We start from the raw sequence: 27,654 nt of genomic DNA on the forward strand, positions 1-27,654 counted from the left end.
TTGTCCCCTCTGTCCTCATTCTCACAATTTTGAATCCACGACCTTCCTGACATATTTTCTTTTCACAACTCACTGCGTTTTTTTGGCTTACAGTTTAAAATTTGGAAGGCATTTTTTACGTAGAAGCTTAAAACGAAGCTTAATTAGTTAAGGGTGGCGACCTGAAGAGATTCTGAAAGGTATTTTCAAGCACTTTAGACTTGAAAGGGTGGGTGACAAAGCTTATACATTTTTCTTTTAACAGTGCTGTTCTCATGCATGCACGCCAGGGCTGGGAGTTAACTTTTCTGATGTTTATGATGGAAATCAAGAAAGGGAGGCGGGCTCGCTTCTCTTTAGACCTAAGGGTCAGAGTTGGGGGTCTGGGGAGGTTAGGGTCTGCTATCCGTGGGCGCGCCCCCAGCACCGCCGGGGCCCAGAGCAACCTCCTTCATCCAGGGGCGGGGCGCGCCAGGCGGCCACGCGCGGGGGCGGTGGAGGGGGCGTGTCCCGCGGGCGCGCGCGGGCGGTGGAGGGGGCGTGTCCCGGGAGTGGCGGCGGCGGCGGCGCGGGCCGGGTGCGCGGCGCAGCCTCCTGTGTTGGAATGTGCGGCTCCCGAGAGCTCACGGCGCAGGAGCAGAGCAAGCGCCGCCGAGGCCCGGGGCCCCAGGCGGCGGCGGCCGGGACGGCAGGGCGAGAGCCGGAGGCCTGAACACTCTCTGCAGCCCCTCTCCTGGGTCTTCGTGGGCCTCGACTGCCCCAGCGTCCAACTTTTCCGCCCTCTCCCTCCCCTCCCCCGAAACTCCAGCAACAAAGAAAAGTAGTCCGAGAAGGAGCGGCGACGCGGGTCGTCGCCCCTCCTCGCCCAAGAAGGCCGGTAAGCGTGGCGCGGTCTGGGAGACGGTCGGGTGGGGGCGGCGGGCCGGCCGGGCGGTCGTGGCGGCGGTGGCCGCGGGAGGGGGAGGGCGCGGAAGGACGCGGAGCGAGGCGCTGTCCAGGGCTGATTTGCAGATACTGTGGCTCCGGCGGTGGCGGCCGCGTCGGGCGGGGACTGGCGTCTGAGCGGGATCGGGTTACACCGTCGTGGTCCGGGGGCTGGGCCGGGGGCGTTGGTGGGGAGCGGCGCGGCGCCGGGACCCCCTCCCCAGTTGAGGCCGGGCCGCCGCCTCCGCGCGGGCCCGGGCGTCCATGGGAGTCTTGTCGGGAGGCCAGGAGCGGAGCTGCTTGGGGCCCTAGTTCTGAAACTTCCTCTCGTGCTCCTCCTGCTCCAGGTCTCGCCGCAGCTCCTGGCCTGCCGGCGGTCCTCCCGCCCCCTCCCTCTGCGGCCTCTCCCTTTCGCCGGAAGGCGCCGTTGAGTGCGGCCGGGAGGGTTGAGTCAGCCTGGGGCTCGGGCGGTTCTGCCAATGGGGCTGGACAGCGATTTCTGCGCTCGGGCCGCCCCGCCGCCGGGGCCCTCTGCGCGGGGCCACCTAGCCGCCGCCGTCGGCGGGGCCGGGGCGCGCGTCCTGCGGGGCGCCGTGGGGGAGTGAACCCGCAAACTTCCGGGGCGCGGGGGGCCCCCTCCGGCGCTCGGGGCCCGGCGCCTCGGGAGGGCGCTCGCGGCGGCTCTTCGGCCCCCTGCGGAGGGCGAGCCTGGGGCCGGCGAGCAGCCGGGACGGCGGCGACGCGGTAACTTTCCTCCCTCTTCCCGGACTCGGGCGCGCGGGCCAGGAGGGGGCAGCCTGGACTGGGGAAGACTTGGCCTGGCCCAGCGGCACCCCGAGTTTGCCCGTCTTGCAGTCTTTAGTGTTGGGGAGCCCAGGGAAAGGTTTAGGACGAGTGTGGCGGCAACTGGTGTGTCAGTGGTGCAGTGAGCGGGCCGAGCCGAGAGGAAGCGAGAGCTCCCGAGTTTGCAAAGAGCTGCTTTGTGTTTGGTACGTATTTTGAGAAAATGGCCGAATGCCTATTTCAGTTAGGAATGCCGCCGCCGAGGCAGGCGCTGGTGGCAGCAGCACGTAGGAATTCGCGCAGCACGTTGGGCTTTCGGACTGTGCTTGGACAGTCTTCCCGACCAAAGTTAAAATCCCTTTGGGGATGGTAGTTAGGGTTTGGGAAGAATTAGAAATTACCGAGTAGTCTGGGCTGTTATGTTAAACCCTTGCACAGCGTTTGCTTTGTGTGATGGCATTTGATTCCAACTTTTGTTGGTACCTATGACTCAACCGGTTTGTGTTTATGCACTTGGGTGAGACGGATTACTTTTTGTATTTTGGGTTTAACATTTTTTTTTAGCCTTTGCCACCTAGTTTGCTTTTTCTAATTTGCAGGAGAACACCTAATTTGAGAATTACGCCTTTTAGATTGGAAAGTAGCGTGGTTAAGACAGTTTATAAAAAAGCCCAACACGTTTTCAAGGTGATCTTGTTATGGCTCCGCCAGGCAAGTGGGCCAAGTCAAGCGCAATGCAAGAAAGTTGCTGATTTGGAGATGAGTTGTCCAGTTATTTTATTAGGGGGTTTGAAAGTTTCTGTATTTTCATTTCTGTATTTTTGAGTACACCAAATTTCCCTTTTCACAGGAAGAAAGGTTCATAACTTTTGTTTACTTTGAAATAGGTCATCATCAAAAAAAGAAACTAAGTGGTACTTTAATGGTACTAAGTACGTTTTCAGAGTACATTGGACCCTTGAACAACAGGAGTTTGAACTGTGTGGGTCCACTTATATGTGGATTTTTTTTCCCAAGAAATATACTGGAGGGCTTCCCTGGTGGCGCAGTGGTTGAGAGTCTGCCTGCCAATGCAGGGGACACGGGTTCGAGCCCTGGTCTGGGAAGATCCCACATGCCGCGGAGCAACTAGGCCCGTGAGCCACAATTACTGAGCCTGCGCGTCTGGAGCCTGTTCTCGGCAACAAGAGAGGCCGCGATAGTGAGAGGCGCGCGCACCGCGATGAAGAGTGGCCCCCGCTTGCCGCAACTAGAGAAAGCCCTCGCACAGAAACAAAGACCCAACACAGCCATAAATAAATAAATAAATAAATAAAAATTAAAAAAAAAAAGAAATATACTGGAAAGTTTCTTAGAGATTTGCAACATTTTGAAAAAATTTACAGATGATACACATAGCCTAGAAATATCGAAAAAATTTAGAAAAAGGTACCTCATGAGTGCATAAAATATATGTAGATAATAATGTATTTTGTCATTTGCTACCATAAAATATATACAAATCTAATAAAAAGTTAAAATTTATCAAAAATTAGACGAACAGAGACCACACATGGCACCATTCCGGTCCAGAGAAATGTAAACAAATGTAAAGATGCAGCAGTAACTCATAACTGCATAATATTAACTGTAGTCCATACTGTAGTACTGTAATAATTTCATAGCTACCTCTTTTTGCTATTCTGGTGAGTGCAAGTGTTGCAGGTATCCACTCAAAACGTCTTGTGAGTCTAATCATTTCTGGGTGAGCAGTTGGCCTCTCCAGTAAATTGTGTTTGCAGTAAAAAAAAAAAAAAAAAGTCACCTCTCGCAGTTCCTGAGTGTTTTTCATCGTGTTTAGTGTGATACCAGAAACCTTGAATAACACCGTGGGACCCATATGAAGTGCTCTAGTGATGCTGGAAATGCTCCCAAGAAGTAAAGTCATCACATTAGAAGAAAAAGTTGAATTGCTTGATATGTACTGTAAACTGAGTTCTGTAGTTTCTGTTACCCGCCATTTCAAGATCAATGAGTCCAGTGTAAGGATTGTTGTAAAAAAAGAAAAGGAAATTTGGAAACTGTCTCTGCATTTTTGCCAGCAGACATGAAAGACTTGCACTTTTTGCGAAATGCCTTTCTATCTTATATTGAAAATGCATCTTTTACGTGGGTGTAGTATTACTATAAGAAAGGCATACCTATAGAGTCTAATATGATTAGAGAAAAAGAGAAGTTATATGATGACTTAAAGCAAAAGGAAGGTGAAGTTTCTAAATCTGGAGAATTTAATGCCAGCAGAGGATAGTTTGGTAATTTTAGAAAAAAATATCAAGATACCAGAACCGGCTTTGAGTTCCCAGATGCCGTGAACACAATTACTGAAGAGAAAGGCTGTCTGCCTAAACCAGGTTTTGAACACAGAGAAATGTGCCCTACTGTGGAAAAAATTGCCAAAAAGGTCATCCATTAGTAAGAAAGAGAAGCGAGCATCAGGATTTAAGGCTGATTGAAGACTAACATGTTTTGTGCAAATTGATTTTTTGATCAGGACTTCTCTTATCTATAAAGCTGCTAAGCCCACTATCCTTTTTTTTTTTTGGCCATGCCATACGGTTTGCGTGATCTCAGTTCCCCGACTAGGGATTGAACCTGCTCCACGGCAAAAGCCTGGAATCCTAACCACTAGGCCGCCAGGGAACTCCTGAAGCCCACTCTCCTTAAAGGGAAAAAAGATAAACACCAGTTGCCATTCTTTTGGTTGTACGACAAGAAGGCCTGGGCAATGAGAACACTTTTCTGGATTGGTTCCATCAGTGCTTTGTCCCTGATCACGAAGTACCTTGCAGTAAGGGACTGCATTTTAAAGTTCTTTGGTATTGGACAATGCCCCTGGCCACCTAGAATCATGAGTTCAACATTGAAGGTGTCAAAGTGGTATACTTGTCCCCCAACACAACGTCTTTGAATGAAGCCTGTATTGAGGTGTTGTAAGGACCTTGAAGGCTCATTACATGTGGTACTCTATGAAAGGATTGTCAATGCTATGAAAGACAACCCCGATAGAACATCATGAAAGTCTGGAAGGATCACATCATTGTGATAGAAAAAGCTGTGAAAGCCATCAAGCCTAAAACAATAAATTCCTGCTGGAGAAAACTGTGTCCAGATGTTGTGCATGACTTCACAGGATTTACAACAGTCAATCAAGGAAGTCATGAAAGAGATTGTGGGTATGGCAAAAAGGTGGGGGGGGGCGGTGAAGGGCTTCAAGATACAGATCTTGGGAATATTCAAGAGCTAATAGACACCATACCAGAGGAATTAACGGAAGTCAATTTGGAGATAAGTGCTTCTGAGCCGGTGCCAGATGATGAGGAAAAAGACATGGAAGAAGCAGTGCCAGAAAACAAACTGACATTAGACAGTCTGACAGCAGGGTTCCTTTTGTTGAAGACTACTTTTGACTTCTTTTATGACTTGGACCCTTGTGTGATACAGACACTAAAACTAAAGCCAGTGGTTGAAGAAGGATTAGTACCCTATAGAAACATTTTTAGAGAAGTGGAAAAGCAAAAAAGTCAGACAGAAATTAAGATGTATTTCCCTCAAGTTACACAGAGTGCCTGCCTCTTTCCACTTCCTCCACCTCTTCTGCCTCTGCACCTCTTTCTTCCTTCCCTTCCACTTCCTCTACCTCTTTCCACTCTGCCACTCCTGACTCAGCAAGACCAACCCCTCCTCTTCCCCGCCCTCCTCACCCTACTCAACTGAAGACAGAAGGATGAAGACCTTTATGATGATCCACTTCCACTTAATGAATAGTAAATAATCATGCCATTCAGTTAATAAACTTATCTGTTGGGTATGTGTGTGAGTGTCTTGTGAAAATCTAGTAATCGTATAGCAAGAGCTGGGAGACATTGTGTCATCATCGTCATTACCTAAGTATTCATTGTGTGCAAAACTTGTACAAAGGTATAAGGTGATATTTAATATGAAGTTAATAATGTATTAGTTTTTCTACTGCTGTATAACTTTGCTTTTAAATACTTACATTAAAATACAGTATGCCTCTTATAATTTGAGAAAGCGTATCAGCCTATCATCACATGTATGCAGTTTTTTAAAACAAAACAGTATTTCCAGTACTATATTATGAATATGCCTTATACTGTATGCTTAAAAATTTTGTGATTCATTCAGTTGCATATAGGCTAGGCTACTGTGAAGCAGTCCTATTGATTACAATAGACTACCATAAAGTAATCACATTGCTGCTGCTTCTTTATCAGTGCATTAATCGTTATACCTGTAAATAAGTATGAATTTTTTTTTCACATTATCTTTTCTCTTTTGATACCTAGTGTTAGTAATACGTATAACATCTACAGTATTTTGCATCATATAATACAATATTGATAAAGATACTGACAAGCACAATTCATCTTGTACACTATTATATAATGCACATAACATACAAAATATGTGTTAACCGATTGTTAATGTTATCCATAAGGCTTCTGGTCAACAGTAGGCTATTGGTAGTCTAGATTTATGGAGCCCAAAGTTACAGGCAGATTTTTAACTGCACTGGGGGTTGGTGCCCCTAACCCTCTTGTTCAAGGGTCAACTGTAGTTTATTCTTTTGGAGTTGGTTGAGTTCATATGAACTTCAATTCACTAACTATAGGCTTCTGCTTTTCAGACTGTTTGTACTTAATAAATGCACAGGTAGCTTTTGGATTTTTCCCCTTTCTGATTCAGACCAGTAAACTTTTGAAGGGGGATTTGAGAGGACAGCAGTTTACTGTTCATATATGGAATGTAAAATAAAATTTTAATTAGCACTAAAAATGAAGGTTACTTATATTTTTCCACTAGAAGAAGTAAAAGTGCTTGAGGGAAGGCAAGCCAGTGGTAGACCTAGTTGATGGATGAGTTGTGTCAAACACTTGATAGAATTTTTTGTAGGGGGTCATAGAAATTTTTTTGATGACTGCAGTAAAGAGAATTTGGAATTACAAAATATTGTAAAGGCTTATTTTCAGTAGTTAATGAGGCTGATTGAGTTTAAAGATTATATGGGAAAATGTATTTTTTTAAGTTACGAAGAATTACAGTGATGTTGTGGTTTTAGACCAGTAAAAGTTGTGTTTAAACTGGTGCTTTCATGTTATTTGTTTTGTTTTGAATGCAGAACACCGTTATGGCCACCCAGGTAATGGGGCAGTCTTCCGGAGGAGGAGGTCTGTTCACCGGCAGTGGCACCATGGGCATGGCCTTGCCCAACGACATGTATGACTTGCCTGATCTGTCCAGAGCTGAACTGGCTGCGCCTCAGCTCATCATGTTGGCAAATGTGGCCTTAACTGGGGAAGTAAACGGCGGCTGCTGTGATTACCTGGTTGGCGAAGAAAGACAGATGGCAGAATTGATGCCTGTTGGGGATAACAACTTTTCAGATAGTGATGGAGAAGGACTCGAGGAGTCTCCTGAGGTAAAAGGCGAGCCCAGTGGGCTGGAAAACATGGAACTGGAGAGTTTGGAACTCAGCGTTGTCCAACCACGGCCTGTGTTTGAGGTGTCAGCTGCCTCAGAACCGTACAGCGCAAATAAAGATCTTCCTCGGGAAACACCTGTAGCAGAGGACAAATGCAAGAACTTGAAGACCAAGCCCTTTCGCTGTAAACCATGCCAGTATGAAGCAGAATCTGAAGAACAGTTTGTGCATCACATCCGAGTTCATAGTGCCAAGAAATTTTTTGTGGAAGAAAGTGCAGAGAAGCAAGCCAAAGCCAGGGAATGCGGCTCTTCCACTGGGGAAGAGGGAGATTTCTCCAAGGGCCCCATTCGCTGTGACCGCTGTGGCTACAATACCAATCGCTATGATCACTATACTGCTCACCTGAAACACCACACGCGAGCCGGGGACAATGAGCGAGTCTACAAGTGCATCATTTGCACGTACACCACAGTAAGCGAATATCACTGGAGGAAACACTTGAGAAACCATTTTCCAAGGAAAGTATACACATGTGGAAAATGCAACTATTTTTCAGACAGAAAAAACAATTATGTTCAGCATGTTCGAACTCATACAGGTAAGAGGACCTTTCTCATTTATAAGTGTACTCTACCCCCCAAATGAAACACTTTAAAAATGAAAAATTTCAAACATCTCAGAAGTAAAGAGAATGCCCCGCTGCACCCATGGGTCCCCATCACCTATACTCAACAGTTATTAATATTTTGTCATATTTGGCAATTCATTTTTTTCAATAACAGCTTTATTGAGATGTACTCCACTCCCACACAATTCATCCATTGAAAGTTAGAATGCATTGGTTTTAGTGTGTTCACAGACTTGTGCAGCCAACACCACAGTCAATTTTAGGACATCTTCACCCCAAAAGGAAACCCCTCTCAGTGGCTGCTCCCCATTTCTCCCCAAGACCCCTTAATTTTTCACTTTTAAATTGACTTTCATTAAGGGGTCTCATTTTTTTTTTTTTTATTAATTAATTAATTTATTTATGGCTGTGTTGGGGTCTTCGTTTCTGTGCGAGGGCTTTCTTCTAGTTGTGGCAAGCGGGGGCCACTCTTCATAGCAGTGCGCGGGCCTCTCACTATCACGGCCTCTCTTGTTGCGGAGCACAGGCTCCAGACGCGCAGGCTCAGTAGTTGTGGCTCATGGGCCTAGTTGCTCCGCGGCATGTGGGATCTTCCCAGACCAGGTCTCGAACCTATGTCCCCTGCATTGGGAGGCAGATTCTCAACCACTGCGCCACCAGGGAAGCCCTAAGAAATTTTTAGAGTTTAAAAAAAAAAGGAAAATGGAGAGAACTGGGAACATTTCAGTTTTGTTGTATATTTCCAATTTTTTATGTATACTTTTTTTTTTAAATAGGATCTCTACTTTTTGCCATTTCTTAATTTTTTTCTTATAGTAGTTTCTTTTCACTTAATTACAGTCTAGGTGACTAATTTTAATGGCTGTATTTTATATACTTCATCATTCATTACTGAACTTTTTCTCCACATTAAAGTTGCTATTTCCACAATAAGGTTATGACTTACATAGCTAGCATTGGTTGTACATATCTCATTTCATTTTAGTGTTAAACTTATTTGGTCTTAATACATTTTTTATTTAAAAAATTTTTTTATTTATGTGTTTTTTAAATTAATTAAAAAATTTTTTGGCTGCATTGGGTCTTGGTTGCTGCACATGGGCTTTCTTTAGTCGCGGTAAGCGGGGGCTACTCTTCACTGTGGTGCGCGGGCTTCTCATTGCGGTGGCTTCTCTTGTTGCGGAGCACATGCTCTAGGCGCGCGGACTTCAGTAGTTGCAGCACGCAGGCATAGTAGTTGTGGCTCGCGGGCTCTGAAGTGCAGACTCAGTATTTGTGGCGCACAGGCTTAGTTGCTCCGTGGCACGTGGGATCTTCCTGGACCAGGGATCGAACCTGTATCCCCTGCATTGGCAGCCGGATTCTTAACCACTGCACCACCAGGGAAGTCCTGGCCTTAATACATTTTTTTTTTTTTTAATTAATTAATTAATTAATTTTATTTTTGGCTGTGTTGGGTCTTAGTTGTGGCATGTGGGATCTTTTGTTGCGGTGTGTGGGCTTCTCTCTAGTTGTGGTGCAGGGGCTCCAGAGCGCGTGGGCTCTGCAGTTGTGGTACACAGGCTCATTAGTTGGTGGAGCTCAGGCTCAGTTGCCCTGCGGTATGTGGGATCTTAGTTCCCGGACCAGGGATTGAACCCATGTCCCTGCATTGGAAGGTGGATTCTTAACCACTGCACCAGGAGGGAAGTCCCTGTCTTCATACTTTTAAAAAGCTTTTTCCCCCAGTATTACCTAATTTGTGGTTTTTTGAAAGAAAAAAATTTCAAAACAATTTGTTGGTGTATAAATAGAAGGATAGTATTTTGATCATGTAAATTCTGAGAGTATCAGTGGTATTAAACACATGGTTCTGAAAATTGTATTTATGGAAAAATTAATTCATCTAGTGCTGAAGAGCAGAGGAGATAAGAAGTGATCATCAGCAGGAATCGCTTGTTTCTTATTTCTCACTTAGGTAGCCTACTTTTCAGGTTCGCTTAGTGGGTCTCTTATGTTCCTGTATTGAGTGCTCAGTGTTAGGTGCTTTCTTCTACTCTCTGCTAATCTTCAGAACAATTTACTGAGGAAAACTGGGTGTTCACTGAGGGAGAACTTCAGGCTTGATAGCCTAAAGTGATGTGCCCATGGTCACATACAACTAAGATTCAAACTTCTGAATCTCTTTTTATAGGTAATCATCATGGTAGGGGGCTGAGGATTTCCATTTGAGTCTTCAGTCAAAAGAGTTTTCATTTTGTGGTTTTGATATCTAACCAGTTCACAAATTTTACTTTAGTGCATTCATTTTTTGTTTTTTAAACATATTTATTTATTTATATTTTGGCTGCATTGGGTCTTCGTTGCTGCGTGTGGGCTTTCTCTAGTTGCAGCGAGCGGGGGCTACTCTTTGTTGTGGTGTGTGGGCTTCTCATTGTGGTGGCTTCTCTTGTTGTGGAGCATGGGCTCTAGGCGCATGGGCTTCAGTAGTTGTGGCGTGCAGGCTCAGTAGTTGTGGCTCTCGGGCTCTACAGCGCAGGCTCAGCAGTTGTGGTGCCCGGGCTTAGTAGCTCTGCTGCATGTGGGATTTTCCTGGACCAGGGCTCAAACCCGTGTCCCCTGCATTGGCAGGTGGATTCTTAACCACTGCGCCACCAGGGAAGTCCTCGCAAATTCTACTTTAAAAGATGACGTTTTTGCCTATATGTGTGACTGATAAATTACTAGCGCTTCTAGAGTATTTATGCCTATTTTGGTGAGTGCACAGGCAGAAGCAATTTGTTTCATTACGAAGAATTTAAAAGTAAATTATCCTTAGTTGATCCTTCATGTTAATCTGTAAGGGTATCAAATTTTTCTTCCGTTAACTTTTTTTGGTAACAGTGTGACTTATACACAATTGATGTACCATACAATTCACTGTAGATTGGCCTGTTCTGAACATTTCATATCAATGGAATCATCTAATATGTGGCCCGCAGTGGCTACCTACTTTCGCTTAGTATAATGTCTTCAAGGTTCATCCATGTCCTATGTACAGTACTTGTTTTCCTTTTACTGCCAAATAATACTCTCTTGTATGGGTAAGCAACATTTTGTTTATCTATTCATCAGGTAACGGATTTTTGGATTATTTCCACTTTTTGGATATTATGAGTAATGCTGCTGTGACCATTCATATACAAGTTTTTGTGTAGACATATGTTTTTATTTCTCTTCGGGAAATATACACCTAGGAGTGGAATTGCTAGGCCATATGGTAATTATGTTTAATCATTTGAGGGACTGGCAAACTGTTTTCCAGAGTGGCTGCACTGTTGTACAGTCCCACAAGCACTGTATCAGGGTTCCAAATTCTCCACAACCTAACAAATAAATGTTAACATCTGTTATTTTGATTATAGCCATCTTGGTGGATGTGAAATCTTCATCTCACTGTGGTTTTGATTTAGTTTCTCTCGTGGCTAATGATACTGTGCATCTTTTCATGTGCTTATTGGCCAATTATGTATCTTTTTTTACAAAAATACATTCAACATTTTTTAAGCTATCTTAAAATTCATCCAGGCTAAAGTAGGCATTCTGTTACCATGAGCTATTTATGTCTAATCTATAGTACCAGCTAATAACAGCTGAACAGTTATTAGGAACACATTTCACACTTATCACCACATTCTTTTTTTTTTTTCACTCTGTCTATTCCTTTCCTTGTCCCATGTTATTAAATACATCTATTACTGTAATGTATAATATAGAGAAAATAATAACTGGTGTTTATTGAGGGCTTTACGTGCCAGGCACAGGGGTTGAATGCTCTACATGTATTGTCTTAAATTCTCACAATTCTAGAAAATGAAGGTAGTGTTACTGTTATAGATGAGGAGGCTTGCTTGAAGTCATACTTATTATCTTGTGGCCAAAAAATAGACAAAAACAGATTGTCAAGGTGTTTTTTTCAGTATATTTTGTGGTTGACAACCCATGTCCAAAAAACACAAATTTTCTGCCTTTGAGTCTTAAATTCTTTAGTAGTAAATCACTGGTCTCTTATTGTCAGCTGGTCGCTGTCCCTGTGGCTTTATGAGTATAATTTAAAACTGACCTGAGTCTGGGGCTTCCCTGGTGGCACAGTGGTTCAGAATCTGCCTGCCAATATAGGGGACATGGGTATGAGCCCTGGTCCGGGAAGATCCCACATGCTGCAGAGCAACTAAGCCCATGAGCCACAACTACTGAGCCTGTGTGCTAGAGACCACGAGCCACAACTACTGAAGCCTGCATGCCTAGAGCCAGTGCTCCGCAACAAGAGAAGCCACCGTAATGAGAAGCCCGTGCACCACAACAAAGAGTAGCCCCTGCTCGCCGCAACTAGAGAAAGCCCGCACACAGCAACGAAGACCCAACGCAGCCAAAAAATACATAAATTTAAAAAAGAAAAAAAAAAAAACTGACCTGAGTCTTCTATAAAACTTCTATTTACCACTTGAAATTTTTAGCTTAAAACAATAGCCTCCCCACTCAAAAATGTTATTGCTTTAAGCTAACAATTTAAAATGGTAGATTTATCATTTACAGGGATCCAAAAAATTACCCAAGCCATAGCATCAGAAAATTCGGGTACATGTTTTTTTTTAAGGATAATTTGATTTTAAAAAGTTGCTTGATACCTGATCAAGATAATTTTTCAGTTCTTAATATTTGCTATTACACATGTAGCATTACTGTGAAAATTAAAAGGGCTGTGAGAATTCAGAAAGCCAATGATACTTTTTCTTCAGCAAAGCAGAAATAATGTAGTTATGTGTATTCTGAATTAAATCATTTACTGTTCCAATAAATGATAAAAATTGGCCATTTTGCCAGGAATAGGGAGAAAAGATTCTTGTTAAAAAATGCTCAGTATTGAATAATGTATGTATTGTTAGTGAGAATTGTATTTGCCTTATTTTATTATTTGAACATTAATCATTATATTTTTGTAGGAGAACGTCCGTATAAATGTGAGCTTTGTCCTTATTCAAGTTCTCAGAAAACTCATCTAACCAGACATATGCGTACTCATTCAGGTTGGTAAGAAATCGGAATTTTTCTATCATTTTTAGTAAACTACCATTATAAGGAAGGTCTTCTAGACCTGGAACTCGGTCATTATTTATGATTTATTTTTAATATAATTTGGATATTTATATACTTTTAATAATTTCAGTGTGTGGTTGCTGGGTTCCAGGGATTCCTACTTAGCTGCTTTCCTGAAATTTGGGTTTGTTCTCTTGAGAGTTGATAAGGTTTCTGAGGATTGATTAACAAAAGCCAAACTTTAAGGAATGATTGATAATCCAGGATCCCAATTTATTAACCTATAATAAATAAAATACAGGACTATAACAATTGAGAGATTTATCCACTCTAGAACTGAAATAATCATGGTCACCATCCAGAATTGGTCCCCATTATGAAGGTATATAGATGACAAAGTTAAAAAGTCAATATTAGCATAGGTGCTCTTGAATGGATAATTATTTCGTTTTGGCCACACTGACCCTTGGGTGGTCCTAGAGATATTGACATGATCCACAACTCTTCCTTCCCTTTTGTCAGTAGATATGTTACCATTTCATCTTGGATGAAATATTTCATACTGGAGGAAATACATCCAGTTTGTATTTGCCTTTGTAATATTTTTGTAGGTATCACACTGGATAGTTCCCCCATCCTGCTAACGTAGGAATTCATTTCCCATTGTGAGCACAGTGAATGTTTGTTAAAGGGAATTGACATCTTACTAAGTTTTTTCACGGACTACTCTTTTTTTTTAACATCTTTATTGGAGTATAATTGCTCTACAACAGTGTGTTAGTTTCTACTTTATAACAAAGTGAGTCAGCCATACATATACATATATCCCCATATCTCCTCTGTCTTGTGTCTCCCTCCCACCCTCCCTATCCTACCCCTCTAGGTGGTCACAAAGCACCGAGCTGATATCCCTATGCTATGTGGCTGCTTCCCACTAGCTATTGATTTTACATTTCGTAGTCTATATATGTCCATGCCACTCTCTCACTTCGTCCCAGCTTACCCTTCCCCCTCCCTGTGTCCTCAAGTCCATTCTCTACGTCTGCGTCTTTATTCCTGTCCTGCCGCTAGGTTCTTCAGAACCTTTTTTTTTTTTTTAGATTCCATATATATGTGTTAGCATACGGTATTTGTTATTCTCTCTCTGACTTACTTCACTCTGTATGACAGACTCTAGGTCCATCCACCTTAAAACAAATAACTCAATTTCATTTCTTTCTATGGCTGAATAATATTCCATTGTATGTATGTGCCACATCCATGTCCTGTCTGTTGTAAATAGAGCTGCAATGAACATTGTGGTACATGACTCTTTTTGAATTATGGTTTTCTCAGGGTATATGCCCAGTAGTGGGATTGCTGGGTCATATGGTAGTTCTATTTTTAGTTTTTTTCCCTTTAACTTTTAATTAATTAATTATTTTATTTTATTTATTTATTTTTGGCTGCATTGGGTCTTTGTTGCTGCACGTGGGCTTTCTCTAGTTGCGGTGAGCGGGGGTTACTCTTCGTTGCAGTGAGCAGGCTTCTCATTGCGGTGGCTTCTCTTGTTGCGGAGCATGGGCTCTAGGCACACGGGCTTCAGTAGTTGTGGCTTGCGGGCTTTAGAGCGCAGGCTCAGTAGTTCTGGAGCACAGACTTAGTTGCTCTGCGGCATGTGAGATCTTCCCGGACCAGGACTCAAACCCATGTCCCCTGCATTGGCAGGCGGATTCTTACCCACTGCACCGCCCTATTTTTAGTTTTTTAAGGAATCTCCATACTGCTCTCCATAGTGGCTGTATCAATTTACATTCCCAGCAGCAGTGCAAGAGGGTTCCCTTTTCTCCACACCCTCTCCAGCATTTATTGTTTGTAGATTTTTTGATGATGGCCATTCTGTGAGGTGATACCTCATTGTAGTTTTTTTTTTTTTTTTTTCACACACACAGTATTTTATTTTTACAAGAGATAAATAGACTGACACCAAGCATTGTACATGGATGACCACAACAAAAGCAACAATGATTGCAATTACCAAACATGAAACACACTCATACTATGTCATAATATTGACATTCAGTCCAGTAATCCTCCACTGTAACAGCTCCTTTACTTTGCAGTGAAAATTGATTTGTATATTCTTTGCCTCTGAGTTCTTGTGGGATTTTTTCTTTTTTTAAATTCAACCAGAAAGTCACAAAAATTATACTCATCCTCATCAGTTCACTCAGTCCCATGTAATTAATTTTTTTTTTTTCATCTTGTTCTTTTGTTAGCACTTTTATGAGCTCATCAGTTTTTCATTAGAGTTCTGAAAATGCTTATTCATTCAGTTCAGCAGTACAGTCAGGTACCAGAAACCTGTACTTGTCAGAGTCTTTTCCATGAATTTCCTGAAGATGAAACCCTTTTATAGGAACATATTTACAAAAGCATCAGAGTACACCCAGAACTGTCTGTAAATGACAAAAGACTTAAAAATGACCACGGTTAAAGATTTGATGAAAGTTCATAATAATGCAGTTGACAAGAAAATTAGTTATTTCTGAGATATACATTTTAAAGTAATAACTAGGATTATGACTTATAACATTATACCAGAACATATAAGATTTTTAGAAATTTCATGTAATGTCTGAAACATTTATATTAACATATTTCCATACAAATAACCCAATGAAAGTTTAGTATTAGTTGTTTTGTTTGTTTGTTTATACTGCAGGTTCTTATTAGTCATCAATTTTATACACATCAGTGTATACATGTCAATCCCAATCGCCCAATTCAGCACACCACTATCCCCACCCCACCGCAGTTTTCCCCCCTTGGTGTCCATATGTCTGTTCTCTACATCTGTGTCTCAACTTCTGCCCTGCAAACCGGCTCATCTGTACCATTTTTCTAGGTTCCACATACATGCGTTAATATACAATATTTGTTTTTCTCTTTCTGACTTACTTCACTCTGTATGACAGTCTCTAGATCCATCCACGTCTCAACAAATGACTCAATTTCGTTCCTTTTTATGGCTGAGTAATATTCCATTGTATATATGTACCACAACTTCTTTATCCATTCGTCTGTTGATGGGCATTTAGGTTGCTTCCATGACCTGGCTATTGTAAATAGTGCTGCAATGAACATTCGGGTGCATGTGTCTTTTTGAATTACGGTTTTCTCTGGGTATATGCCCAGTAGTGGGATTGCTGGGTCATATGGTAATTCTATTTTTAGTTTTTTAAGGAACCTCCATATTGTTCTCCATAGTGGCTGTATCAATTTACATTCCCACCAACAGTGCAAGAGGGTTCCCTTTTCTCCACACCCTCTCCAGCATTTGTTGTTTGTAGATTTTCTGATGATGCCCATTCTAATTGGTGTGAGGTGATACCTCATTGTAGTTTTGATTTGCATTTGTCTAATGATTAGTGATGTTGAGCATCCTTTCATGTGTTTGTTGGTGATCTGTATATCTTCTTTGGAGAAATGTCTATTTAGGTCTTCTGTCCATTTTTGGATTGGGTTGTTTGTTTCTTTAATATTGAGCTGAATGAGCTGTTTATATATTTTGGAGATTAATCCTTTGTCCGTTGATTCATTTGCAAATATTTTCTCCCATTCTGAGGGTTGTCTTTTCGTCTTGTTTATGGTTTCCTTTGCTGTGCAAAAGCTTTGAAGTTTCATTAGGTCCCATTTGTTTATTTTTGTTTTTATTTCCATTACTCTAGGAGGTGGATCAAAAAAGATCTTGCTGTGATTTATGTCAAAGAGTGTTCTTCCTATGTTTTCCTCTAAGAGTTTTATAGTGTCTGGTCTGACATTTAGGTCTTTAATCCATTTTGAGTTTATTTTTGTGTATGGTGTTAGGGAGTGTTCTAATTTCATTCTTTTACATGTAGCTGTCAGTTTCCCCAGCACCTCTTATTGAAGAGGCTGTCTTTTCTCCATTGTATATTCTTGCCTCCTTTATCAAAAATAAGGTGACCGTATGTGCTTGGGTTTATCTCTGGGCTTTCTATCCTGTTCCATTGATCTATATTTCTGTTTTTGTGCCAGTACCATACTATCTTGATTACTGTAGCTTTGTAGTATAGTCTGACGTCAGGGAGCCTGATTCCTCCAGCTCCGTTTTTCTTTCTCAAGATTGCTTTGGCTATTTGGGGTCTTTTGTGTTTCCATACAAATTGTGAAATTTTTGTTCTAGTTCACTGAAAAATGCCATTGGTAGTTTGATAGGGATTGCACTGAATCTGTAGGTTGCTTTGGGTAGTATGGTCATTTTCACAATGTTGATTCTTCCGATCCAAGAACATCGTGTATCTCTCCATCTGCTTGTATCCTCTTTAATTTCTTTCATCAGTGTGTTATAGTTTTCTGCATACAGGTCTTTTGTCTCCTTAGGTAGGTTTATTCCTAGGTATTTTATTCTTTTTGTTGCAATGGTAAATGGGAGTGTTTCCTTCATTTCTCTTTCAGATTTTTCATCATTAGTGTATAGGAATGCAAGAGATTTCTGTGCAGTAATTTTGTATCCTGCTACTTTACCAAATTCATTGATTAGCTCTAGTAGTTTTCTGGTAGCATCTTTAGGATTCTCTATGTATAGTATCATGTCATCTGCAAACAGTGACAGCTTTACTTCTTATTTTCCATTTTGGATTCCTTTTATTTCTTTTTCTTCTCTGATTGCTGTGGCTAAAACTTCCAAAACTATGTTGAATAATACTGGTGAGAGTGGAGAACCTTGTCTTGTTCCTGATGTTAGAGGATATGGTTTCATTTTTTCACCATTGAGAATGATGTTGGCTGTGGGTTTGTCATATATAGCCTTTATTATGTTGAGGTAGGTTCCCTCTGTGCCTACTTTCTGGAGGGTTTTTATCATAAATTGGTGTTGAATTTTGTTGAAATCTTTTTCTGCATCTATTGAGATGATCATATGGTTTTTCTCCTTCAGTTTGTTAATATGGTGTATCGCATTGATTGATTTGGGTATATTGAAGAATCCTTGCATTCCTGGGATAAACCCCACTTGATCATGGTGTATGATCCTTTTAACATGCTGTTGGATTCTGTTTGCTAGTATTTTGTTGAGGATTTTTGTAACTCTGTTCATCAGTGATATTGGCCTGTAGTTTTCTTTCTTTGTGACATCTTTGTCTGGTTTTGGTATCAGGGTGATGGTCGCCTTGTAGAATGAGTGTTCCTCCCTCTGCTGTATTTTGGAAGGGTTTGAGAAGGATAGGTGTTAGCTCTTCTCTAAATGTTTGACAGAATTTGCCTGTGAAGCCATCTGGTCCTGGGCTTTTGTTTGTTGGAAGATTTTTAATCCCAGTCTCAATTTCAGTGCTTGTGATTGGTCTGTTTATATTTTATATTTCTTCCTGGTTCAGTCTCGGAAGGTTGTGCTTTTCTAAGAATTTGTCCATTTCTTCCAGGTTGTCCATTTTATTGGTATATAGTTGCTTGTGGTAATCTCTCATGATCCTTTGTATTTCTGCAGTGTCAGTTGTTACTTCTCCTTTTTCATTTCTAATTCTATTGATTTGATTCTTTTCCCTTTTTTAAAAAAAAATTTATTTATTTATTTATTTATTTATTTTTGGCTGTGTTGGGTCTTTGTTTTCTATGCGAGGGCTTCCTCTAGTTGCGGTGAGCGGGGGCCACTCTTCATCGTGGTGCGCGGGCCTCTCACTGGCGTGGCCTCTCTTGTGGCGGAGCACAAGCTCCAGATGCGCAGGCTCAGTAGCTGTGGCTCATGGGCCTAGTTGCTCCGCGGCATGTGGGATCCTCCCAGACCAGGGCTGGAACCCATGTCCCCTGCATTGGCAGGCAGACTCTCAACCACTGCGCCACCAGGGAAGCCTGATTCTTTTCCCTTTTTTTCTTGATGAGTCTGGCTAATGGTTTATCAGTTTTGTTTATCTTCTCAGGACAACTCTTTGTAAGATGAAAAAAATACTTTCTTCAGCAAAAATTATTTTCCTCTCACCGAATACTTGATGGTTACTATGGAGGCACTTTTTTTTTTTGGCTGCGCAGCTTTTAGGATCTTAGTTCCCCAACCAGGGATTGAACCTGTACCCCCTGCACTGGAAGCGCAGAGTCCTAACTGCTGGACCAGCAGGGAATTCCGTAGAGGCACTATTTAATAGCTGTGTCATTTGACCCATTTTATGGTTTGAGAGTCTTTTTATGAATTTTAGATTTTTTTTTTTTTTTTGGCCACGCCAGGCAGCATGTAAGATCTTAGTTCCCCCGACCAGTGATCGAACCCATGCCCCTTGCATTGGGAGCTGAGAGTCTTAACCACTGGACTGCCAGGGAAGTCCCTAGAATAATTTTTTTATAATTTTTATTAAGGTTTAATTTACACATACGAAAATGCACGCATCTTAGGTATATGGGGCAGTGACTTTATGTATGTTTTCTCTTGTTTGACTACCATCTAGGTGGAGACATGAAATGTTTTACCACCTTCCGAAGAGTTCCCTCCTTACCCTTTCTAGTCAGTACTCCCATAGTCCCCCCTCAACTGATACTCTGACTTATGTTAAAAAAATGTAACATCTTTCTGTAAAATATTTTTGAGATTGATTTCATGCTGCATTTTCAGAACTCCATATTTATTGCTGAGTAGTATGCCCCTGTTACTCACTAATTAAAATTTCCCTTGTTACTCTTTCTGGGCTCTTCTTGATAAGAATGTGTAAAGCTTATAAAACTCCCTTTTTGAATTTGCCTTACATCTATAAATTAATTTGGGAAGAATTAAACAGACATCTGACATTTATAAAGATGAAAAGCAGGTAAATTTTACTAGAACTGGAAAAGGGAATTAAGTTAAAACTGTTGGTACAGGGCAAAAGAATTTTCATTCAGCTAGGTATTAATAAGCTAAACTTGATGAATTGATTTTCCAATACAAGAAAGTTTTGATGGCAATAAAGCAAAAATGGGGGTGGGGTGAATGAATCAAATAAATGATGTCACAGTTTTATACAGAGTCCTAGGAACTCCCATTCTCTGACCGTTTCACAGGTGGAGGCTTGCATCTTGTTTGATGCTGGCTGTGAAAATACTCTCATTCATTAGGGCTTATAAAATGATGACATTTTCTTTATAATTCTTTTAAGAGCACAAATATTTTCCTGAAGAGATCAACTCCATTTATCAGCTGTTTGTTTACTCAAAAGTAGGGTTTATGTACTAAGGCAGGATAAGCACATGAAATCTTCCCTTTTGTTTACCTATTCTAAAACTTACCAGTTCATTCCAAAAGTGATGACTTACAGGTAATGTGTATTGACTGCTTGGCTATCTGTGCTTTGCTAAGAGCTCTATGTGGATTAGATTATTTGTAGCTCACAACACTTAAGAATACTTTACAGATGAAGAAATTGAGCCTTAGAGAGTTTTCAGTACCTTGCTCAAGACTTCACAGTAAGTTGCAGAGCCCATATTTGATCTTCCCACGTATTTTTACTGTAGAACAAGTTCTTAACCGTTATGTCACATATCTTTTCCCCATTCTGTATCTATATATGTTAAGTAAACGTTTGTCTCCATTAAAGTCATTCAATGGAGAGGACAAGATAGGGCGAAGTATAGAGTAATGTAGCATGTTGTTAGAAACCTCTGTTTATGAATCTGTTAGTGGACTAATATGGAAAAGAGTTGTCCAGTTATCTGCGTTTACAATCTGACATACGTGGATAAGGTTTTGTTTTTGTGATCAAGTATTCTATCATCAGACATTTTTTAATCATGTAAAGCTTACCATCTACATGGTTTTACTTCATGTCTGAGTAGTTTTGCTTTATGAAAAAATTAAATAAGATTTGATGTAAATTTGAGAATGTTTGAGAGATGAATTTTCATAAATGTCAATTTCCATTTTTCTGCTATGCATTCCATTGGACCAGTGGGGTATGGATACCATTTGGTAATATTTGCTAGAGTGTGATCTAGATGGGTATGTATTCAGGTAGAATGAGTTAATCTTAATGCCTTTAATTTGGGGGTTGGGGGTGGGCTTCTGGTCTTGTATGTACCTGTGATTATTACTTTCTTTGCTAGTTTTATATACCATATATATTTGTATGCCCCTTTTCATTTACCTAGTTTCTTTGCCCATTCTTTAGAAGAAGGTGGGAGAAAATCAAGAAAAGATTTCTGACTTGTTATATTTTTGCTGTAGACTAGAAACTCCAGCAGTGAAAAAGTTTGCTAAGAGAAACTTGACTCAGCTGTTGCCACGATGCACAAAAGGGTTAAATTTAAAGAAAAATCCTTTTGCTCCCTGAAGCCAAAGCATTCTTTTAAAACTTTCACACGGAAGGTCTGGGAGTGTAGCCTAGAGTGTATAGTATTTCTTTTGAAGCCTCAAGGTTTATCTGAAATGTATGGGATTTTTATGTTCTATTCCATTATACATTTGCTTTAACTAAACATAAAAACTTTAAAATTATCTTATCTCTTTGAGTGCCCTTGCCCCAAAATTAACATCAAGAGCCCAAGTCACTTTTCCAGTAATTGTGTATTTCTTGATGAATCTGTGTCCTTTATTAGTGCTTGAGAGCCCTAGCTTGATGAACTTTTTAGAAGATGGTGATTAACTGAGATAATTATTCTCCCATTTGCTATGAGAATCAATGTCAAGGGATAGAGGAAGGATATACAAATAAATATGGTAAATGTAATTTGCATGATAAAGTCTTCAAGAAATAGTTTTGGTGGTTTTTTGTTTGTTTTTTTACATATATCCAATTCCTTATAAGTATGCTTGAGTAAATCTTGACTTCATTTCTTAATGTATGCCTTCTGCAACATCTCTTGTTTACCTTCAGGTGAGAAGCCATTTAAGTGTGACCAGTGCAGTTATGTGGCCTCTAATCAACATGAAGTAACCCGTCACGCAAGACAGGTTCACAATGGGCCTAAACCTCTTAACTGCCCACACTGTGACTACAAAACAGCAGATAGAAGTAACTTCAAAAAACACGTGGAGCTACATGTTAATCCACGGCAGTTCAACTGCCCTGTATGCGACTATGCAGCTTCCAAGAAGTGTAATCTGCAGTATCATTTCAAATCTAAGCATCCTACTTGTCCTAATAAGACCATGGATGTCTCAAAAGTGAAACTAAAGAAAACCAAAAAGCGAGAGGCTGACTTGCCTGATAACAAAATCACCAATGAGAAAACAGAAACAGAGCAGACAAAAATGAAGGGGGATGTGACTGGGAAGAAAAACGAGAGGTCTGTCAAAGTGGAGAAAAAAGATAATGTTTCAAAAGAGAAAAAGCCTTGTAGTAATGCCTCAAGCCAAGTGACTACCAGAACTCGCAAATCAGCAATGGAAGCTAAAGAAATGGATGTGCACCCAGGAAATAATTCAGAAAAAAGCTGTAAAAGCAAGAAAAGCAAAAGGAAGACAGAAGCTGAAGCCCGTTCCTTACAAGAACCTGTTAATGATGAGGAACCTGTGACAAAAAAGAAAAAGAAGGCAGAAAGCAAATCCAAAAATAGTCAGGAAGTGCCAAAGGGTGACAGCAAAGTAGAGGAGAATAAAAAGCAAAGTATTTGCATGAAAAACAGTGCAAAGAAGAAAACTCTGAGAAGTAAACCATGTAAAAAAAGCAGCAAGCCTGCTCAGAGGAGGCCCGCTCAGATAGAGCCTCCTCCTCCCGTGGAGTCCGCGGAGGTGGGACCTGTTCAGACGGAGCCGCCTCCCGCTGCCCCCCCATCTCCTCCTCCTCCTCCTCTCCCCCCCGTGGGGCATGCTGAGGTCGAGGTTGCTCAGACGGAGCTGCCGCCCCCTCCTCCTCCTCCTCCTCCTCCTCCCCCATCCCCTCCTCCTCCTCCTCCTCTCCCCGCCGTGGGGCATGCTGAGGTCGAGGTTGTTCAGAAGGGGCCTGTTCATGCGGAGCCTCCTCCCCCCATGGAGCCGATGCCCAAAAGGTCTCCTCAGAAAGATAATGGGAAGGAAAAGCCCAACATGCAGAGTGAAATGGCGCAGAAGGAGCAAGTCCTTATTGAAGTTGGCTTAGTGCCTGTTAAAGACAGGCAGCTTCTAAAGGAAAGTGCCGCTGCACAGGATCTCTTACCACCATCACCACCTCTGCCAAAGGAAAACCTAAAAGAGGAAGAGTCAGAAGACCAAAAATTAGTCCCTGCAGGCGAAGGACATAAAGAAGCTCCTCTTCAAAAAGTGGAAGCAGAAGAGGCAGATGAGAGTCTAGCTGGTCTTGCTGCTGTTACCAAGGCATCTGCCAATATTTCATCCTCTGAACAAAACTTGAATATGCCAGAGGGTGAAACTTTAGATGATAAACATCAGGCTGACACTCTGCTTTGTGAAATTAAGAGGGACACTGATGAGAAGAAAACAGAGAATCCCCCCGGCAGAGACTCGGCAGTTGAAGAACCAACTTCACCACCACTTCTTCCTCTACCGCTAGAAAAATGTGAAGCAGTGTCCACAGCTACTGTGGCATCACCTCCTGTCACCGTGGCAGTAAATGAGTCTCAGGAAATGGATGAAGATGAAGGCATCCACAGTCATGATGGAAGTGACCTAAGTGACAACATGTCAGAGGATAGTGATGATTCTGGATTGAATGGGGCTCGGCCAGTTCCACAAGAGACTAGTAGAAAAAATGGAAAGGAAGCCTTGGCGGTCAAAGTGGCCGAGGGAGATTTTGTTTGTATCTTCTGTGATCGTTCTTTTAGAAAGGAAAAAGATTACAGCAAACACCTCAATCGCCATTTGGTTAATGTATACTTCCTTGAAGAGGCAGCTCAAGGGCAGGAGTAATTAAACTTTGGGCAAGGCTTCAGTTCTTAGTTTGTAAGGTCTCTGACATTTTGTATTCATTTGTAGTAGTAGACAAACTTTTGTTTTTAAAATTGCTTTAATTAGTATCCAATCTTGATTTTTAAGTGGCATTCTTTTCCTTAGGAATCCGTGTACCTATTGATGTACACATTTTAGCAAATCCAAGGGAGTTAGTGTAATAAACCAGCAGACATCTAAATCTATTAGCTTTTGCTTTTAATTGAACCCAGAAGGCCAAGGTGGTATTAGAGCATTCTATCGATTTGTTCAGCTATAACTTGTGAGTTTTTTCCTCATGTCTATCTTCCTGTTTCACTTTAGTTTATTCTTAGTTCCTTGTTTAGCTCTGTAAAAATTAGCATACTTAAATAGCAAATTACTTGAAGAATTTGCCTGCTTTATATAAAGTTAGCACTTTAAAATTGTTTTAGAGATGAGAAGAGACATTTAAATTGAAGAGAAATTCTCCCAACAATGGACGTTATATCAGTCCAAGTATTTACTTCCTGAGTTTTGATCAGTATATGTGTTTTGTGTATGTCAATCGTCATAAAAAGTGATTTTGGCGGGTTTTTTATTTTTTCGGTGCTTTAATGCCTTAAGATGTTGCACATTGTTGTTTTTAACCTATGCAGTTAAATTTTTTCTAGAAATAGCATTTGTGTTGTAACACTTTATATATGCATGTTTATTTTGACCTCTTTGGAGGGATGCTTAAGTCTTGTTTGCAAAAGAGCAGTTTTCTTTTCCCCTGCTGCAATTGTCTTTTTTGCAGAATATTAGTCTGTTCAAATTTGTGAGCAAATGAAAGATGCAGGTTCAGTCCATTGATTTTGATTTTAACATCTTATATCTATGCCAGAATCTGTATTTCATATAAGTTATTTATTTTAAATTGATGTGATGAATCATAGCTCTCAGTTTGAACTTTACAATAAATAAACCACTAGGCTCTATACTGAATGGATTTTTATCTCAAGTACCAACCATAAGTAAACTTTTGGTCCGTTTTAGTAGATTTACTTCCTAAATGTACGGTGTTAAATCGTATCTTAGAGGAAAACCTCTTCTCATAGATGGTTGGTGTTTATATGGCTACTCCGCTGAATAAAGAACTGTGATTTTTATTTGGAAGCTGCCAATCTGGAATTAGGAGGCATAATTACTCCTTCAAGTTATACAGGATATCAGTTTGTGAGATTCCAAAGCCATAGCAATTATGTGGAAAACCTAGGATGAGAAAGGTAGTATGAGTGCTGGTAGACCAGCTGCTACTTCCTGTGAATTCAATGAAAAAGGCCTGGTGAAAGTTAAGTTCAGTCCAGATTAAAAAATCATACTTTCTCAGGGATGTCCTGGCTTTCCCGGGACAGCCTTTTTCTACAGGTGAGGCCTCAAATGAATAGAAGCTATTCTGGTGTTCCTACAGGACCGCTTTGTATGGAAAAGGGTATGTACCCCATATTTGTTAGTAGGTTCTTTGGCCAGTCACCAAAGAATATGAAAGACTCTAACATAGGTTTTTTTCCTTGCTGATAAGTTATTCATTACAGTAAAATAAAATATAATCCCAGTAGGGAACTTTGATTCCCATCCTCCCATGTTCTATTCTGAAGTAACCACTTTATATTTCATTTATTTTCTTTTGTCTGGTGATCTCTGAGGCAGGTTTCAGAGTTTGGCAATGCAACATGTGAAAGATTAGGAAAAGTATTAAAGTGTGGGTAGAAAACTTATTAACCTGAGAGTGAAATTTAAGGTAAAAGACATTTGAACCTTGGAATTGGCTGGGAGGCCAAAGATTTAAAGAAGCAGAAGATTTTCTCAAGACATGAGTAAGTTGTTTGTTACTGGTGTGTGTTTTGTGTGCATGATGGGGATTTGTAAATGATGTTGAATTCTAGGTGAATTCTCAGCTCTGACAATCATTGTCAAACAGATCAATCTGCAAATATTTATGTTTTAAAACTTAAATTATAAAGCTAGTTAAACCTTTCTAGCAACTAGATTTAATATTCATGGATACATTTTATGTTAAAAAGTCACCTTTTACAGTACATATGAAAATATTCGTGTTAAGTTCAAATTGGAGATTGGGAATCAGTTTGGGGAAGAGGTTTTGTGGATTCTTTGACACTTCAAAAGAAAAAAATATGACTTCTGGGGAATTGGACTAATTTTCTTATTTAAATTTAAAACTAGAATTCCAAAAACAAAAATGTGAAGGAAATTAAAACCCCTTATTATTAAAGTGATCTGTGAAAACATTGTTACTGGAAATTGAATGAACTTGAGGCCTTTCCTCCAGAAAACAAGGACTTGATTGTCAGGCCTATATTAGGTTCTGAACCTTAATGCCATGTATTTGTTCTTATTAAAAATTGTTTCATTGAAAAGTATATTAGTAATATGAACTTCTGGTCTAGTTGGGAGTTCTTCCATTTGAAAAATGTGCTATTTGCATGAGACTGTTTGAATCTTTTTGTTTTCTCAGTTTCCCCTCCATTGGATAGGATTGAAGATAGACTTTTCCCTTTTTATAACAGAATAAAAAGTGAACATCTTGTTTATAAATTGATGTTTAGTATTAGAGTGAAAGTTGAAATACTTAGAATACATTATAAGCCTAATCCTAGGCAGCCTTGTAAAAATAGATCTCTTTTAACTATCTTCTGCACCTATATTCACATTGCTTTTCAAGATATTTTAAGTTATATTTTTTTCCTCTTTTCAGAGCTGCTTCTTTGGGGCTCTTTTTTTTTCAGTTGAGGTGTAATTCACAAAGGGCTACATTTTTTTGATAAGACTTCTTATAACTATTGCTAGATGTTTTGCTCTAGTCTTCCAGGAAGGGCCATTTTATTTTTTAGAGTCACTTCTAAAGTCGTGTGGTCCTTAACTTTGGGAACTCTTGCATCTGAGTGCTAATTCAGATTTAAGCCTAAGTAACCTCATTGCCTCTCTCACCCCATGAATGTTGACAATGGATGAAATACTTTGCTGTAGTTCTGGACTAAAATGCTGGGGAAGAAACTTAATTTTCTTTTTTGCACAAATCAGGAAAACAGCTACTGTGCAGAGTTTCCTTTTGACCTCAGCAGATGAACTGGACTGATAGTGTTAATTCAGATTTAAGAAATTATCTGAATCTTGGTTTGAGTTGATTCGGGATCTACATGCAATATTAACTAGATCGGATACCTTTTATATTTTCACATGTATACATAGGCTCTCCTCACCCTCATCAACATCCATTAGTTATTGAACTTTGTGAACTGGCATTGAAACATTACAACAATGTTTTGTTGCACCAGTTTTGTAAAGTTTTACAGTGCAATACCTGTTACTTTTCAGAGACAAACCAAAGGTTAATTTCTCAAGGATCTTGCTGTTTGCTTTAGCAGCATTTGATGGAGTATCTTTTTTATATATATATACATTTGTAATAGATGAAAAATAAACCAGATTGCAAATCCTTTTTTTTTTTTTTTTTTTTGAAGCAAACCATGTACCAGGTTTTTGGTCCAAATTGTGTAGGATAAGTTAAATTGCATTCTATTAACCCATATGAGTGTATTTCTGTATGCATAGTTAATGTTGAAATAAAGTTTTAAAAAGCATTTTATGCCTTTGTTTATTTTTGGTACATCAAATGTCAAGGAAGCCAAATTTATTTGGCCGGAACTGCAAGTGTATTAATAATTCTCAAAATATTTTCCCCCTGATAACCTAGGTAAGGAGAAAGGTTGTGGAAGTCTTTATATGGGGTAAACAATCCAGTGGGTAGTAGTCCAAATCCTCTCTTCCTATAATCTGCATTCTGGGAATGTGGATGTGGATGTGGAGGTAGGGGAGAAACAACCTGAAGACAATTTTATAGGAAGTTTTATGTGGTAATTTTTTCCAAACCACAGGTCTCCTTAACAGTTGTAATATACATGTCCATTCTCAGTAGCAGGCCTGGTATCAGTAAATTTT

At 40.4% G+C, this 27,654-nt stretch overlaps 2 protein-coding genes across 4 annotated transcripts; one reads left to right on the forward strand and one right to left on the reverse strand.

Annotated features, from left to right (window-relative positions):
- Window positions 1-381: 381 nt before the first annotated feature.
- LOC133091793 (basic proline-rich protein-like) lies at window positions 382-3,123 on the reverse strand. Its single transcript, XM_061191007.1, has 2 exons — window positions 3,119-3,123; window positions 382-1,759 (listed from the first exon to the last, which is right to left on the reverse strand). Exons 1-2 carry the CDS (start codon window positions 3,121-3,123, stop codon window positions 382-384), a joined length of 1,383 nt encoding a protein of 460 aa, XP_061046990.1.
- Window positions 697-24,017, forward strand: LOC133092690 (RE1-silencing transcription factor-like). 3 transcript variants are annotated; one of them, XM_061192336.1, is made up of 4 exons: window positions 697-856; window positions 6,866-7,769; window positions 12,761-12,844; window positions 21,686-24,017. In XM_061192336.1, the coding sequence occupies exons 2-4, from the start codon at window positions 6,875-6,877 to the stop codon at window positions 23,653-23,655; spliced, it is 2,949 nt and encodes a 982-aa protein (XP_061048319.1). In that variant the 5' UTR covers window positions 697-856; window positions 6,866-6,874; the 3' UTR covers window positions 23,656-24,017. The 3 variants fall into 3 exon arrangements, with proteins under 3 accessions (XP_061048319.1, XP_061048318.1, XP_061048317.1); XM_061192335.1 differs by lacking the exon at window positions 697-856 and adding an exon at window positions 1,681-1,892; XM_061192334.1 differs by lacking the exon at window positions 697-856 and having other exon boundaries at window positions 6,860-7,769.
- The last annotated feature ends 3,637 nt before the right edge of the window (window positions 24,018-27,654 follow it).

The sequence above is a fragment of the Eubalaena glacialis genome, chromosome 5, assembly GCF_028564815.1.
Source record: "Eubalaena glacialis isolate mEubGla1 chromosome 5, mEubGla1.1.hap2.+ XY, whole genome shotgun sequence".
In the NCBI taxonomy this organism is placed as follows: domain Eukaryota; kingdom Metazoa; phylum Chordata; class Mammalia; order Artiodactyla; family Balaenidae; genus Eubalaena; species Eubalaena glacialis.

Coding starts and splice junctions, on each gene's coding strand:
- LOC133092690 (XM_061192334.1), top strand. CDS start 6,860: ATGCAGAACACCGTTATGGCCACCCAGGTAATGGGGCAGTCTTCCGGA. Junction 7,770..12,760: donor GCATGTTCGAACTCATACAG/GTAAGAGGACCT, acceptor ATATTTTTGTAG/GAGAACGTCCGTATAAATGT. Junction 12,845..21,685: donor ACATATGCGTACTCATTCAG/GTTGGTAAGAAA, acceptor GTTTACCTTCAG/GTGAGAAGCCATTTAAGTGT.